The 12,715-nt window shown below is 36.7% G+C and overlaps 1 protein-coding gene across 1 annotated transcript; it reads left to right on the top strand.

Annotated features, from left to right (window-relative positions):
- Positions 1 to 3,748: 3,748 nt before the first annotated feature.
- Positions 3,749 to 5,611, top strand: LOC140246518 (uncharacterized). Its single transcript, XM_072325865.1, has one exon. The coding sequence runs from the start codon at positions 3,749 to 3,751 to the stop codon at positions 5,609 to 5,611; it is 1,863 nt and encodes a 620-aa protein (XP_072181966.1).
- Positions 5,612 to 12,715: the final 7,104 nt, after the last annotated feature.

Below are 12,715 nucleotides of genomic sequence, written 5' to 3'. Positions count from 1 at the left end.
AATGATAATAATAGTAATAGTAATATTATTACTGTTACTATTATTACTATTGTTATCATCATTTTCATTAGTAGTAGTAGTAGTATAGTATTAAGGTATTTTGTATTTAGATAATAATGCCTTCTTTACCAGGGTAGCCTTATCGGTCGTGCCACTGCTCTACCAGAGGCCCCTGCCATGATAATACTATAGCATTGAAAACTATCTTTTAATATACACCTGGATCGAGAGGGACATTTTGGATGAAAATTTTGACCAAGAATGGCCTGCAGATTGGACACTTAAATGTAAGAAGTTTAAGAAATAAGATGGATGATTTAAGATATTTGTTTATTACACAACTGATTATTAAACGTAACCACCATTTCGGAAAGTTGGTAACACGATGATGTGCAAGTTATTGAGATTGTACGAATGTGTAAAGGAAGCTTGTTCCAGAGAGAGGATCCTGTGTAAACAAAAGACCTGTGACAAGTTTATTTTGTGTTTGTTTGTTTGTTAGTTATTTTGTTTGTTTGTTTGTTTGTTTGATTGTGTGTTGTTGGGGTTTTTTTTTAGGGGGAGGACTTGAGGAGGTCAGTATTACTAGAACGGAATGATCTTGAGGAGTGACTTAAGTTGTTGTTGTTGATTTTAAAAAAAGAAAGAAAAAAGAGAGAAAAAAATGACTGAAGTATACAGGATTAATATGAGTGTATGATAATTCTTGCTGCAGAGTATCAGAGTTGTGACAGCTGACGGTGAGGCTGGATAGATGGCCCGTTAATGCCATGCGAACTTCAGTCAAATACTGTATGGCGTAAAAATGCCAATCGGCTCCTTGTATAGTTTGAAGTGTCTCTGAAAGTTAACAAAAAAAAAAAAGAATCAGACATATGAATAAATTACATAACTCTCTAAAGTAGTATGTCTCATTTTACTGAGATAATGCGATTTTTAAACAAAGCTATTTTTCATATTTTTCTCTTTCATGTCTTTAAAGAAGTTTCTCATCGTAGCTTAAAAGAACAATTATATGCCTATTTGTTTTAACTTACATGTGGATTCAGATTTTTTTTTCGTTAAGTATTAAGTAAATACCACTTTTATAAAATATCAAAGTGAATGCAATGTGAGAAGAACTCCTCAATACCGATTTTCATCAATAATGTTTGGACTCCTCTTCGAAGTTTATAAGCTCTTTTTAATATTTCGTACAACTGGTTTAGAATTGAGTATATGAATATAAGAACGACCCAAGTCCATGGAGGATCATTTCGAGTAAGCTGAAAAAAACTTCATATCTTTTCTATTTGTCCAATAATATTCTATTTAACTGTGATGGGAAGGCAACATTGTATAAACAAATTAGAACATATGTTATTATGACAATTAACATTTACATTAATTGTGGAGAGGCCATTTTGTGTGGTGGACTTGGGTCGTTCTTTGATTCATATACATGATATTCTGCTATAGAGATGGGAGAAGGATGAGAGAGGGCGCTATTATATGAATGTAAGAATGACCCAAGTCCTTCATTCTTACATTAATATAAGATTTAACTCATTCATTTCAGGCACTTCCGGGGGTAATTAGGATTTATCATTTACACACAAGATGAGTCCATGCATAAGCTACAATTTCCCATGAAAAACTGAATTTGGCCAAAAATTGGACTTGGGTCGTTCTTATATTCATATACTCAATTATATCCGAGCAAGTTGTATCCCAATCTCAACCAAAACTACATTATACTGTTTCTTTAGTGTCATACGAGAGGCTACTGTGTAATAGGAACTTTCATTGTGCGCTGTGATTTCAGGTAGACGCTACAGAGTGTTTGAGATGTGGGGAAAATCCGCTTCGATCAGGGGTCAGGGGTGAGCGAAAACGTCACAAAGATTACAAACTTTCCTCTGAAAGTTGCCCGGCCATTTTTGTGAGTGCTGTCTAATACCTTTGTGTGACGGAAAGCCAACTCTCCATGAGTTTATTCCTCTTGCGTGGATCTTGAAATTAAGACCACATTTAATCTAAAATGTGTTCGCAATTTCCTATAGGGAGATTAGACAACAGATTGCAAGTTTATGTCTGTATTTAATTCGGAACGAAACATAAATCAGCAATATTGAACCCGGAAGTACAGCATAACTTGGTAAGCATTTACATACAAAATGATATCCACAATTATGCCCCCTGCCTTCGTGTGTTCCTAGATATTGTGCCTGACACGTAGTTTTACAAATAATGCCTGACCACGGAATATGCCCAAAGTTGTATGCCCTTGTTTGTTTGGTGAATAGTTTTCTGGCATGATTTTGGTGATTTTGTGAGCATGCTAAGTCCCACCCCACACCTCTTTTTACATTCGTAATGCAATTGAAAGTTAGGCAAACAGAAAAACTGACATATCAATCAGCATGTTATAATAATCTATATGATGTAGAATAAAGATATAATCATTGTCTCCGGTGGAAATAGATTAACATCTAACAATCTTATCACATATTTGTGCAAAGAGATTAAGTAGTAGGATCATTATCGGAGAAATAAATGAACTTGGAAAGGTCAGACATCTTCGAGATTGCCATCCAGAACTGAGACAGATGCATTCTAATCACCGATAAAATGATGCTACTCTAAATAATGAGAACATCTCATCGAAGGCCTCCAAGATAACTTTAAGCGTTCAAATAAGATGGGGTTGATTACAGGATTATATTGTTGGAAAGGTATACAGGAAGGCAATCGTGGCAGTCAAATCTGTCTCATTGTCTGCAAGAGCGTTTGTCTTTCTCCATGTATACATAAAACTCAGACGAAAGAACATCGATTAGAAGGTGACTGTAAACCTGACTGCTTTCATTCACACAGGGGCTTAAAGGCCCTTTTATTAATACTCATTTGCTTTCATTCACTTCTTTCTTGCACCATTTTGACACTGGAATATTCGAAAACAAATATTTCCTCTGTGCCTAACTCAGTTCCTGACATATGAGATCAATGAGAAAAAGTACTTGCGGCCTGCCGTGTCTGCCAAGACTAAGGAAACCAGTTTCTTCACGATGCAATAAAAAAAAAAACACTATCTATAATACTATCTTCCGAGGATAAAGTTACTTTGCATGGATTGAAGGACACCTTGTTACACTTAATAGGCCTACCTACAAACAGGTAAATTTACATTCATTGACATAGGATTCTATCATCTCTCATTTCGCTCACATTATATATATATGTATATTTTTACATGATAACTTTTGCAAACATCATCATTGATGTTATCGTTCATATGAATACACAGGATAACGATTCAAAGAGTCATCCCTCCGTAAGCTACTCGAATCAAATTACCTAATATATTTTGATGAGTGTATTGCAATACAATACAACTCGTTCTTGTTTTACGAATTCTTCTTTAAGAGTATCAACGAGTAACATCTACTTTAATTCTATGTCGTCGTAGGACGGGCCTACTCAATACGTTAATGCGACCTCCTCCAGTCAAATGAACCATGAATAAAGAACTTTCTTTGAACCCGAAAATAAAGCATCCTCAGTAAATATTATTAAAAGAAAGAAAACATTCACGCTTGTATCTTAGATAGTGCTTTATTATTTCGTTCGGTTTTGGGAATGCATACATTCTAACATCATGCTTCGAACGAACTTTCGCCTCTTCTATTAGGTAAATGCTTTTTTTAATGGTATTTATCGATGTTTTTTACCACTTTGTGTTTCTTTTGCTATCAGAGAAATAGAGACCATGGCAACGTTTCACCAGATCATCAGCCAGAATCTGAAATGCCCTATCTGTCTGAATCTTTTCAACCAACCTAAGTCACTAATATGTTCGCACACGTTCTGCAAAAAATGCCTTCAACGAATATCTGAAACTCAGTCCGACAAGGACACTATAAATTGTCCTATATGCAGGAAAGGAACACCCCTGCCTGGTGGAGATGTGGAGAAGTTACAAACAAATGTACCGCTAAGTTCTCTCGTGGAAAAAGTAAAAATCAAGAATCATACATGCACAGTTTGTGAGATGGACGAAAAACCGCCAGCTGTGTCCTACTGCCAGGACTGCGGGAAATACATGTGTGAATCGTGTGAGAAAGGCCACTCTATCTGGAAACCGTTCTCCAACCACGAAGTGGTACCCATGAGCGAGGTGCTCTCGGGAAAAGTTCCGCTTAAGATGCGACGGAAATGCAAGAAACATCCCAGCGAGGATGAGGAGTGTTTCTGCACGGGATGTCGGGAGTACGTCTGCTGTAAGTGTGGGATGTTAAGACACTCAAAAGCAGGACATGATATCGAAGAGGCAGCTATCCATGAGGAGAAATTGATGGAAAATATCAATGAGTTGAAAAAAAGAGTAAGATCAAAGAAAACAACCATTGAAAACCATATCGATTTCATAGAGACACAACGTAATGAGATAGCAATTATGCTGAGAAAGCTTAATGAGGACATCGACAAGACGTATGAGGAATGCATGCAGTTATTGTCAGCCAGAAGAGAAGCCCTGAAAATCCAGTTGAAACAATGGTCTCAAAAATTCGAGAGGAAATTCCAAGAGATGGAGATGGAGAGTCGGCATACAGTCAGTCACATGACCGCTTTGGAAGAGCTGGTAACTAATGGAATGAATGAACTGCTGGAGAAAGACGCTTTGTTAGCACACGACACGCTGTGCGAGAACTTGAAGAGCTTTCTGGGACGAGATGATCCTGACAACCAATCACCGAGAGGTGTGACAGAACGAGCTCAGAAAATTTCGTTCCGTAGATATGAGAAGGTCAATGAACCTTCTCTTGGAGAGTTGGAAGGTTACACGTGGGATGTCAGAGCAGAAGTAAAGCTCCCGAGCGGAAGAAGCATGGGCTGTATGGCTTGTGCACCAGATGGTAAGATGGCGGTGGGTTCGTTGAACGGCAGAATCCATCTGTACCGCCCTGATGGCGAGTTACAGCAGACCGTGCTGAATGATGTCAGAGTCACTAACATTGGATTTCTGTCTGATGGTCGAAGTGTTGTACGTGATGTACATGGCAAGATGTCACTCTACACTCCACAATGGGAGAAGCTCGACGTCACGTTCAAGACGATAAGTTATTATGGAGGACGGGATGATGATCTAGTTGTTGATAGAGATGATAATATCTACGTTAGTTATTGGGGACTCGGTAAAATCCAGCTATTTACCTCACAGGGTGGCAAGGCTGTCAGAGATATAATGTTTGATGAATATGGTGGATATGGACCGTGTCAAATAATCTCCTTTCACAACACAGGGAATCTGATAGTGAAGCATGCATCAGTTGTCGTGTGTATTGATAGTAAGGGGAAGGAGCCGAATGTATTGAAGAAAGGGGACGTGATCATGTCGGATGCCTACCCAGCTGTTTGTCGAGATGATTCGGTCATTATAGCTTGGGTGAACAACTCTGAGGGTCTAGTCAGTATCAATCGATACACGAGTGATTTGAAGCACACTCACAATCTCATCACTGATTTCAAAATACAATGTCCATATCCAGGTTCTTACAATCTACAAGAGTTTGAGAGTGGTGAGATAGCTTTCTGCACTTCAAGCAGACTTTACATACTTGATGCCATTTAAGTGAGCTGTCATAAACGACATTGACGCAGTAGTATGTCAAAAAGAAGGAATCTTTGGTGTTATGTTTTAAGTGACTAAAATACACCTCGAAAGAAGTTCACATGTAGAATTGGGCTGCCCATGTGCCCGCCTACAAATGTTAATATTTATACTCTTCAAAGGGACTTTAATTATGTCAAAAAGTTATGGTTTCCTGTCGATAAATGACAATTCCAAAAATGAGACAGGGCCAGTTTTAACATTTGTTTTGCGATAGTAGTTCTCTAAATGATACACCAGTAAACTTGGGGATGCCCCTCAGATGAAATCAGCAACAAGAGCCGGGAAGGGGGGGGGGGGGGAGAGAGTCTCACACTCACCTGAACATCACCAGACCACCATTCTTGAATACCATTACCGATGAACATTAAAAGTGGGCGGGGAAGCTCTGAGGGCTCCAGGGGGTATATTGTCCGTTTGTATATATAAGTGTATTATTTTCCTTCTTCAAAATTCAAGAGTGCACTCAGTCTTATCTCCGCATCTGCCACAGAGAATCTTGGAGCTACAGTTGATACCAATCTTCTTATTCATAGCACTCACTTAGCTTATCACCTCTAGTTCTAGAGAAGGATATTTGTAAAGATTCCTTTTATTTGGTGTAAATGTTTTCCGGACTCTTTCCAAGTCAAAATCCATGTTAAGTTTGATTGCTGTATGCTTGGTTAAAAAAATTCACTACATGTTATCTGCTTATAGGTCCTTATGGGTAGATATTTTCATGCTATCGAATAAAGACAACTGTTTCATTGTGTTAATATGTATAATGTACATGACCGGTTACTGGAGTTCCGGAGTATTCTCTGCCTTTACCTCACTCACATAATAATATCATCACCGAAATGCAGTGTAGGGAGAAATCAAAACGCGGTTAATGATTTCGTTTATATAGACCAGGGACCCGTTTCATAGAATTTGTCATCAGTGACAACTGCCACATTTCTATGACAAATTTCTCAGCCAATCAGATGCACGGATTTCAGTAGCTTGTCACATCTATGACAACTTGTTACTGATGACAAGTTATATGAATCGGGCCCCTGAATTTTAAATGAAACCCCCACTTAAAAAAAAAAAGAAAAAAAATACAACCCCTAACAATTTAGAGCGCTCCCCCCTCCCCCTCCGAAAAAAAAAAATGATAACGAACAGAGAAGTACATTGTATACTGAAGAAGATTGTTTTCAGGTGACAAAATTGAAATCGAAAGACAGCACGCCATAGTAAAGAGAACTGTTGATTTATTCTTGCGGAATCAGCTTACTCGGCGCAACAGGTTATCACAATATCTAAAATCTAATAGAGTTTGCAAAAACAAAAAACAAAAAAAAAACCTTAAATCCTCTACTCAAATTGCATCGATGTATGGCAATTTGTCAATCAGTTGCAATAGAAACATCTCGACGCAAGAATTTCAATAATTTGAATAAACATGTATTGGCCGTTGCATGGTGTAAAGATTGAAACCACCGCTTGCTGTCGACCGGTAGGGAAGCTCGCTGGTCTATTGGATAAGACGTCTGTCCACTGCACGAGTATGTTTGCCTATGATGCTTTTTTATCATGATCGAACACTGATCAATTCGGTAATTACTTACGTTGAATGTCGGGCAATTTGACAAGTAATTGCAATAAAATTCTCTATAATCGCTGCTATGTATTTCTTTTTCTATGTACGTTGACCCGGTGATTAGGAGACAAACTGGACGAGTTTTTTTTTGTTATTGAATCAAAGTTGCTCTGTTCGAATTCATGCGTTATCATGCTCAATGATGTATTGAGTGAAATTACAGTATTATCGAGGTATCATTATTCTGTCAATGACCAGCAGTGTATTGGCATTCGTGAACCAAAAAAAAAAAAAAAAAAATGCATCCAATCATTGCCCATAGGATTAAAATATGGGAGTGTAGAGTAGTATCATCACAAACTGTGGTGTTGTTGTTAGTAGGGAAAGATGAAATGCAATTATTGTTTTGCCTAAATTAAAAAAAAAGACTGTTTGTAACGAGTGAACTTAAAATTGTAACTTTTTTGTTGTCATGAGATCACCACACATGATATCATCCAAACGAAATAAAATTTTGCCTCACATTTTTCTTTCACCTTTTCATTTCACCTAACCACTATCAGCATCATCTCTTTCTCTCTTCTTCACTTTCTGTTTCGTCCACATTTTAATTCGATAATGTTCTTTTCTTTCTTGTGTCTGTAAAACGCTTATTTCTTATTTGAAAATTGGGAGAGAAACAGTGACGTATATCAAACCACTGACGTCACTTCGTTGAAACGAAGGAGTGTTGAGGTGCCGCATCTCTCTGATATTGTGGTAGATCAAATAGGATGATCGAGAAGTTGTACATGTATATGAACAAGATCAAAAATATATATTGATGTTACCTGAATGCCTTAGTATATTTATTCGAAGCAAAGAATTACAACTATGTTTAATTGATGTCAAATCATTTATCGCAAAATGTGATCGAATAGGTACGACTATACAGCTGTACGTTCAACTTCACTAGAGTAATCGCTGAGATTTCATAGCTTGAAAGAAAAATAATATGAGTTTTATAATAAAACTCATGTTATTTGCCCCCCACGGAAAAAAGCAGTAACTGACATTTTTATGAATGTCTACTTTTTTGCAAAAATGAATAGTTTACCCAATGCTTTCCAATGTTAATAGGTCAGTTTTGCAAAAAGAAAAATGAAAGTGACCAAAAATACAATTTTTCACTTTTGCAAAAAGCAGTAACTGCATCCAGTTGATTCAACTTTGCAAGTTTCCCCACGGAAAAAAGCAGTAACTAACAAAGCCCACGGAAGAAAGCAGTAACTAACAATTTAGTCTTTATCATTCAGACTCTGTATAGTCCTTCCTGCATATTTTTTTCCCTAATACCATTTATTTTTTCTACCAATTTTTTTTAAACAATGTAAACAGCAGTTTCTCCCATAATTTAGGAGAGTAGATATAAAAAGATTGCTTCACCAGTAACTTGACTCTGCCCGCAGGGAATCATATGACAAGTTGTACAAAAAGCTTCTTTCTGGAGACTAGCAAACCTGGCAGACTCAGCGCGCTCAGAGTGCAGAATACGCGTGCAGCAGCTGCATGTATGCGCATAAATTCTGCAGCATACAGTAACTAGCTAAACATTGCATCACATCACACTCATCACTAACTGTCTTGCATGCACAGTATTGCAGGTCTGGTACAGTCTGAGTGATCATGCCAGTGCTAATCATGCTGTCACACAGTTTCTGCGGTCCAGGCATGCCTGTAAATCTATCATGAATTGCAGAGGAAAAGTCATGGTAGCCATGGCTTTGGCCAGAACCAGAAAATCTAGGTGAGCTGAAAATATATTGAAGGGAGATGAGCACTAGTATTAATGCACTAACATTAGTCTAATGTTAGATGTAGGCCCTAAAGTTTAAAATAGGTCTACCAGATCTAACGTTACAGAGTAGGCCTAGATCTAGATTCTAATCTATTGTTAACTGTTTAGTGTTAGACAAAATGTCAGTAGGCCTAATCTAACGTAATAGACCTAGGTCTAGCACTAACATTGGGCATAGATCTGTAGTCTAGCTTAAGTGTAACGTCAGAGTTCGACTAGGATCTAAGACGAAGAGACTTGACTTTATTGTCTAGTCCAGGGTCATGTCATGATGTGTCAGGGGCCAGGCCGGGCACTCCAAAGTTCAATTAGGGTACATAGGTGTCTACCTTATTTTTACACAGAATGCCATTCAATCGACAAGACCTAGTCTAGGTCTAGCGATAGGTCCTAGATCTTATAGATCTAGACTAACCAGAAAGTAGAAGAACTTTATAACCTGGTGGTGGTAACAATTCTCCTCCTATGGTCATGTGACATGTGCAGTTACTGCTTTTTTTCCATGGGGAAAACAGCAGACTCCTGGCCGTCTGCAGTTACTGCTTTTTCTCCGTGGGGAAACTACCCAGAATCAAGGGTGAGCCACCGCAGTAACTGCATTTTCCTAAATAACATTTAAAAAATAACGGAAACATAATTTTTTCCTAGGTATTGTTAGACAACTAGGTATGGTGCATAATCATACCACAAAATTATTTTTGAATGTTTCTGTATTTTTAAAGAATCTGCAAAAAACACAAAATTGCATTTATCTCAGCTCAGCAGCTATGCAGTTACTGCTTTCTTCCGTGGGGGGGGGGGGGGGGGCAGTATTGGAAAATTAGCTAGCCACTATTTGTAAACATTTCAAAGTATGTCCATCATCAGATAGAGCAAAATTAAACCTTTCCTATAATACCTCACTTGAGGCAAAACAAGGAATATTCTAGAAGTTATGTTGAAAAATATCTTGTATTTTTCTGATTATTCTATTTGTATTTAGCAGGTTAATCACAAACAAGAATGGAGTTAGATTCTTTTTGCGATAAAGTCTTCATACAATTCAGCTGGCTTCAAACTTGTTGATTTTCATCTTGGGATGTATTTCAAAGATGTTATTAAACTTGAATTATTACACCCAATATAGTATCATTCTGTAATTTAAAGAAAGTTGCGTAGTAATGGTGGTAAAAAAAAAAAAAAAAAACGTTCACTTTGTTTATACAGATCCATTTTACTGATATCCTGTACGAAGGTCCTGTGCAACACACTTCGTATGATGGGAAGCAGCGGCTATGCTCAACATTAGCGGCCCAAGGTGGCCCGCTGAAATTTGATGTCGGACCACCAAATGTCAAAAAAAAAAAAAAAAAGTTATCCTTTGATGGCCCGATCGGGCAATGAAGATTAAAAACATATTGCTATGTTCTTTTTTTTTTTTTTTTTTTTTTTTTTTTTTTGGGGGGGGGCTCTTTTTCGGGCCACTTAAATTTCAGAATTAAAGATGTAAGTGGCTCGAAAGTGTCACAAGAGAAACAGGTTAGTGTCGAAACTTTGTAAAAGGATTATTGTAATTAGTCAAGACAAAACGGGAACTTGTGTATACCTGTAATTCAATTAAACATTGATAACGAAATGTTGTTATTACAGTGCATTTACATTCTATTGTATTTCTTGTTTACTTTTTTTTCCATACGTGGAATTTCAATTATTTTTTTAAAATAATCAACCCTCATTGTAACATTAAGAAATCGGATCATTCATGCACCACGTTACTTACCATTACTTTCAGCCTTCTTTACCCTCTCTCTCTCTCTCTCTCACACACTCTCTCTCCATCTCTCTCCTCGACCTTAAACAGCTGAGGTTTCAGTGTAGATTCACCCGATGTATCTTTAATCAAATAAAAAAGAAAACATGTTTACCTTTATGATTCGCAATTTAATGGTGTGTTCATACCACTCTTTGGTTCTTCTGCATTATGTTTGTTGTTGTTGTATGCTTCCAATCACCTGATATTTTACAATTTTCTACTTCCCTGTATTTTTTGTATATTTCTTTGGACAAAAGTTCACGAAGTCAAGAATATTTTTTGAAAACTTTGTCATGGAACCATGTCTATAGAAGCACCTGATGTGCCACTGGACAGAACGATTTTAAATCATCTTTGCCAATCCTAAATACTTATTAAACTACGTAAATCAGTTATTCTTGTTGTTATTGGTTTTGATGTTGTTGTTACTGTTTTATAATTCATCATGAGATGAGTATATGGGTTTGTCTGTATAGACATGTGGATGGGATGTACATGTGTACGTGTATGCATGTATAATGTATGTTTGTCATTGCGTGTGTGCGTGTGCGTACTTACGAGTACGTTGATTACTGTGGTTATCATTTTAAAGTAATGTATTTTGTGTAATAATTGGTATGAACTGTTTATTAATTGATTGTTTGATTGATTGATTGATTGATTGATTGCATTGCATTGGTCCCTGCATTATATCATTGCTCATTCAGATACATACGCATTTATTATGTACATTGTTGGTGTCTGTTATATCCATACATAAACATTAATTGTTAACAAAGTAAGTTTCTTCATTGCCTTTACAATGTACAACAAAACATATCAGCGATGCAATGAATAACACAGAATCGTTTATCGTTTTGACATGATGCTGTTTATTTGTTATGTTAATGTAATCGGTATTTGTTATTGTTAAAATGTTCATACAATGTATGTTTTTAAATGTGATTCAATATAGTTTAGCCTTCGGGCTACTACTTTGCACGTTTGTTTCAAAAACCAATATAAAATCGAATCAAAAACAAGAATGTTCTGTTTTCTCTGAGGCCCCTCGCAGTATACCGAAATTATCCAAAATACCAAATACAAAGTGTGTAGCTTCAATGCTCTAAACTGAATTCCACAATATTTTCAAGGGAGTAAGCTTTTATTCTTTTATTTTTTTAGACTGACTTTGCAGTGTTGTCCTATTCAGGGATAATCACACCAAGTGGTGCTCTTTTCACACAAACGATCCCTTTACCGTTTGATACTAATTCATTTGTTTATTTCTTCTTTTTTACATATTTATTTTCTTCCCCACACATTTCCATGAACATATGTTTTCAGTTGTACGTAAGCAGATGACCACAAAATCACATTTATGTCTACGTTGTGTTATGTGTAATTCTATAGTTTGTGGGTTTTATTTTTGTTTCTGTTTATAAATTGTCTCTTTACACAGTCTGAATCCTATGCATACACCCAGTGTATACAAAACTCAGGTTTGTTTTGGTTTTTTTTTTACTGTAGTATTTTGCGTGCTTCCATGTGTTTTGATTGACATTTTTTATATTGTGTTTTAGTTTTACTGGACTTTAGTGATGTATAAAATTAGAGTGATCTCAAGATACAGATTGTGAAGTATTTTTTATCAGTGTTCGTACATGGTGTATTTACGTGTTGTATGTGTGGTTGTCGTGTATCAGCGTATATGTCAAGCAACGGAACCTCTTTGTTAATTAAAGGGATAGTATAGTATTGGTGGAGATGAGAATTGGGCTTTTAACTTTTTGCGAGATACCAAGAAACACTTATGATAAGTAGAGAGCATACCATTTTAAGAAGAATTCAAAGTTTGTTTGATGAAAATCGGGTTTGGAATGAATG

This window comes from Diadema setosum, chromosome 3 (assembly GCF_964275005.1).
Source record: "Diadema setosum chromosome 3, eeDiaSeto1, whole genome shotgun sequence".
NCBI classification, from domain to species: Eukaryota; Metazoa; Echinodermata; class Echinoidea; order Diadematoida; family Diadematidae; genus Diadema; species Diadema setosum.
Note: the sequence above shows the minus strand (reverse complement) of the source record. Positions and strands in the feature narration are given on the sequence as shown.

What these genes read in the sequence shown, in the direction of transcription:
- LOC140246518 (XM_072325865.1), top strand. Translation starts at nt 3,749, where the DNA reads ATGGCAACGTTTCACCAGATCATCAGCCAGAATCTGAAATGCCCTATC.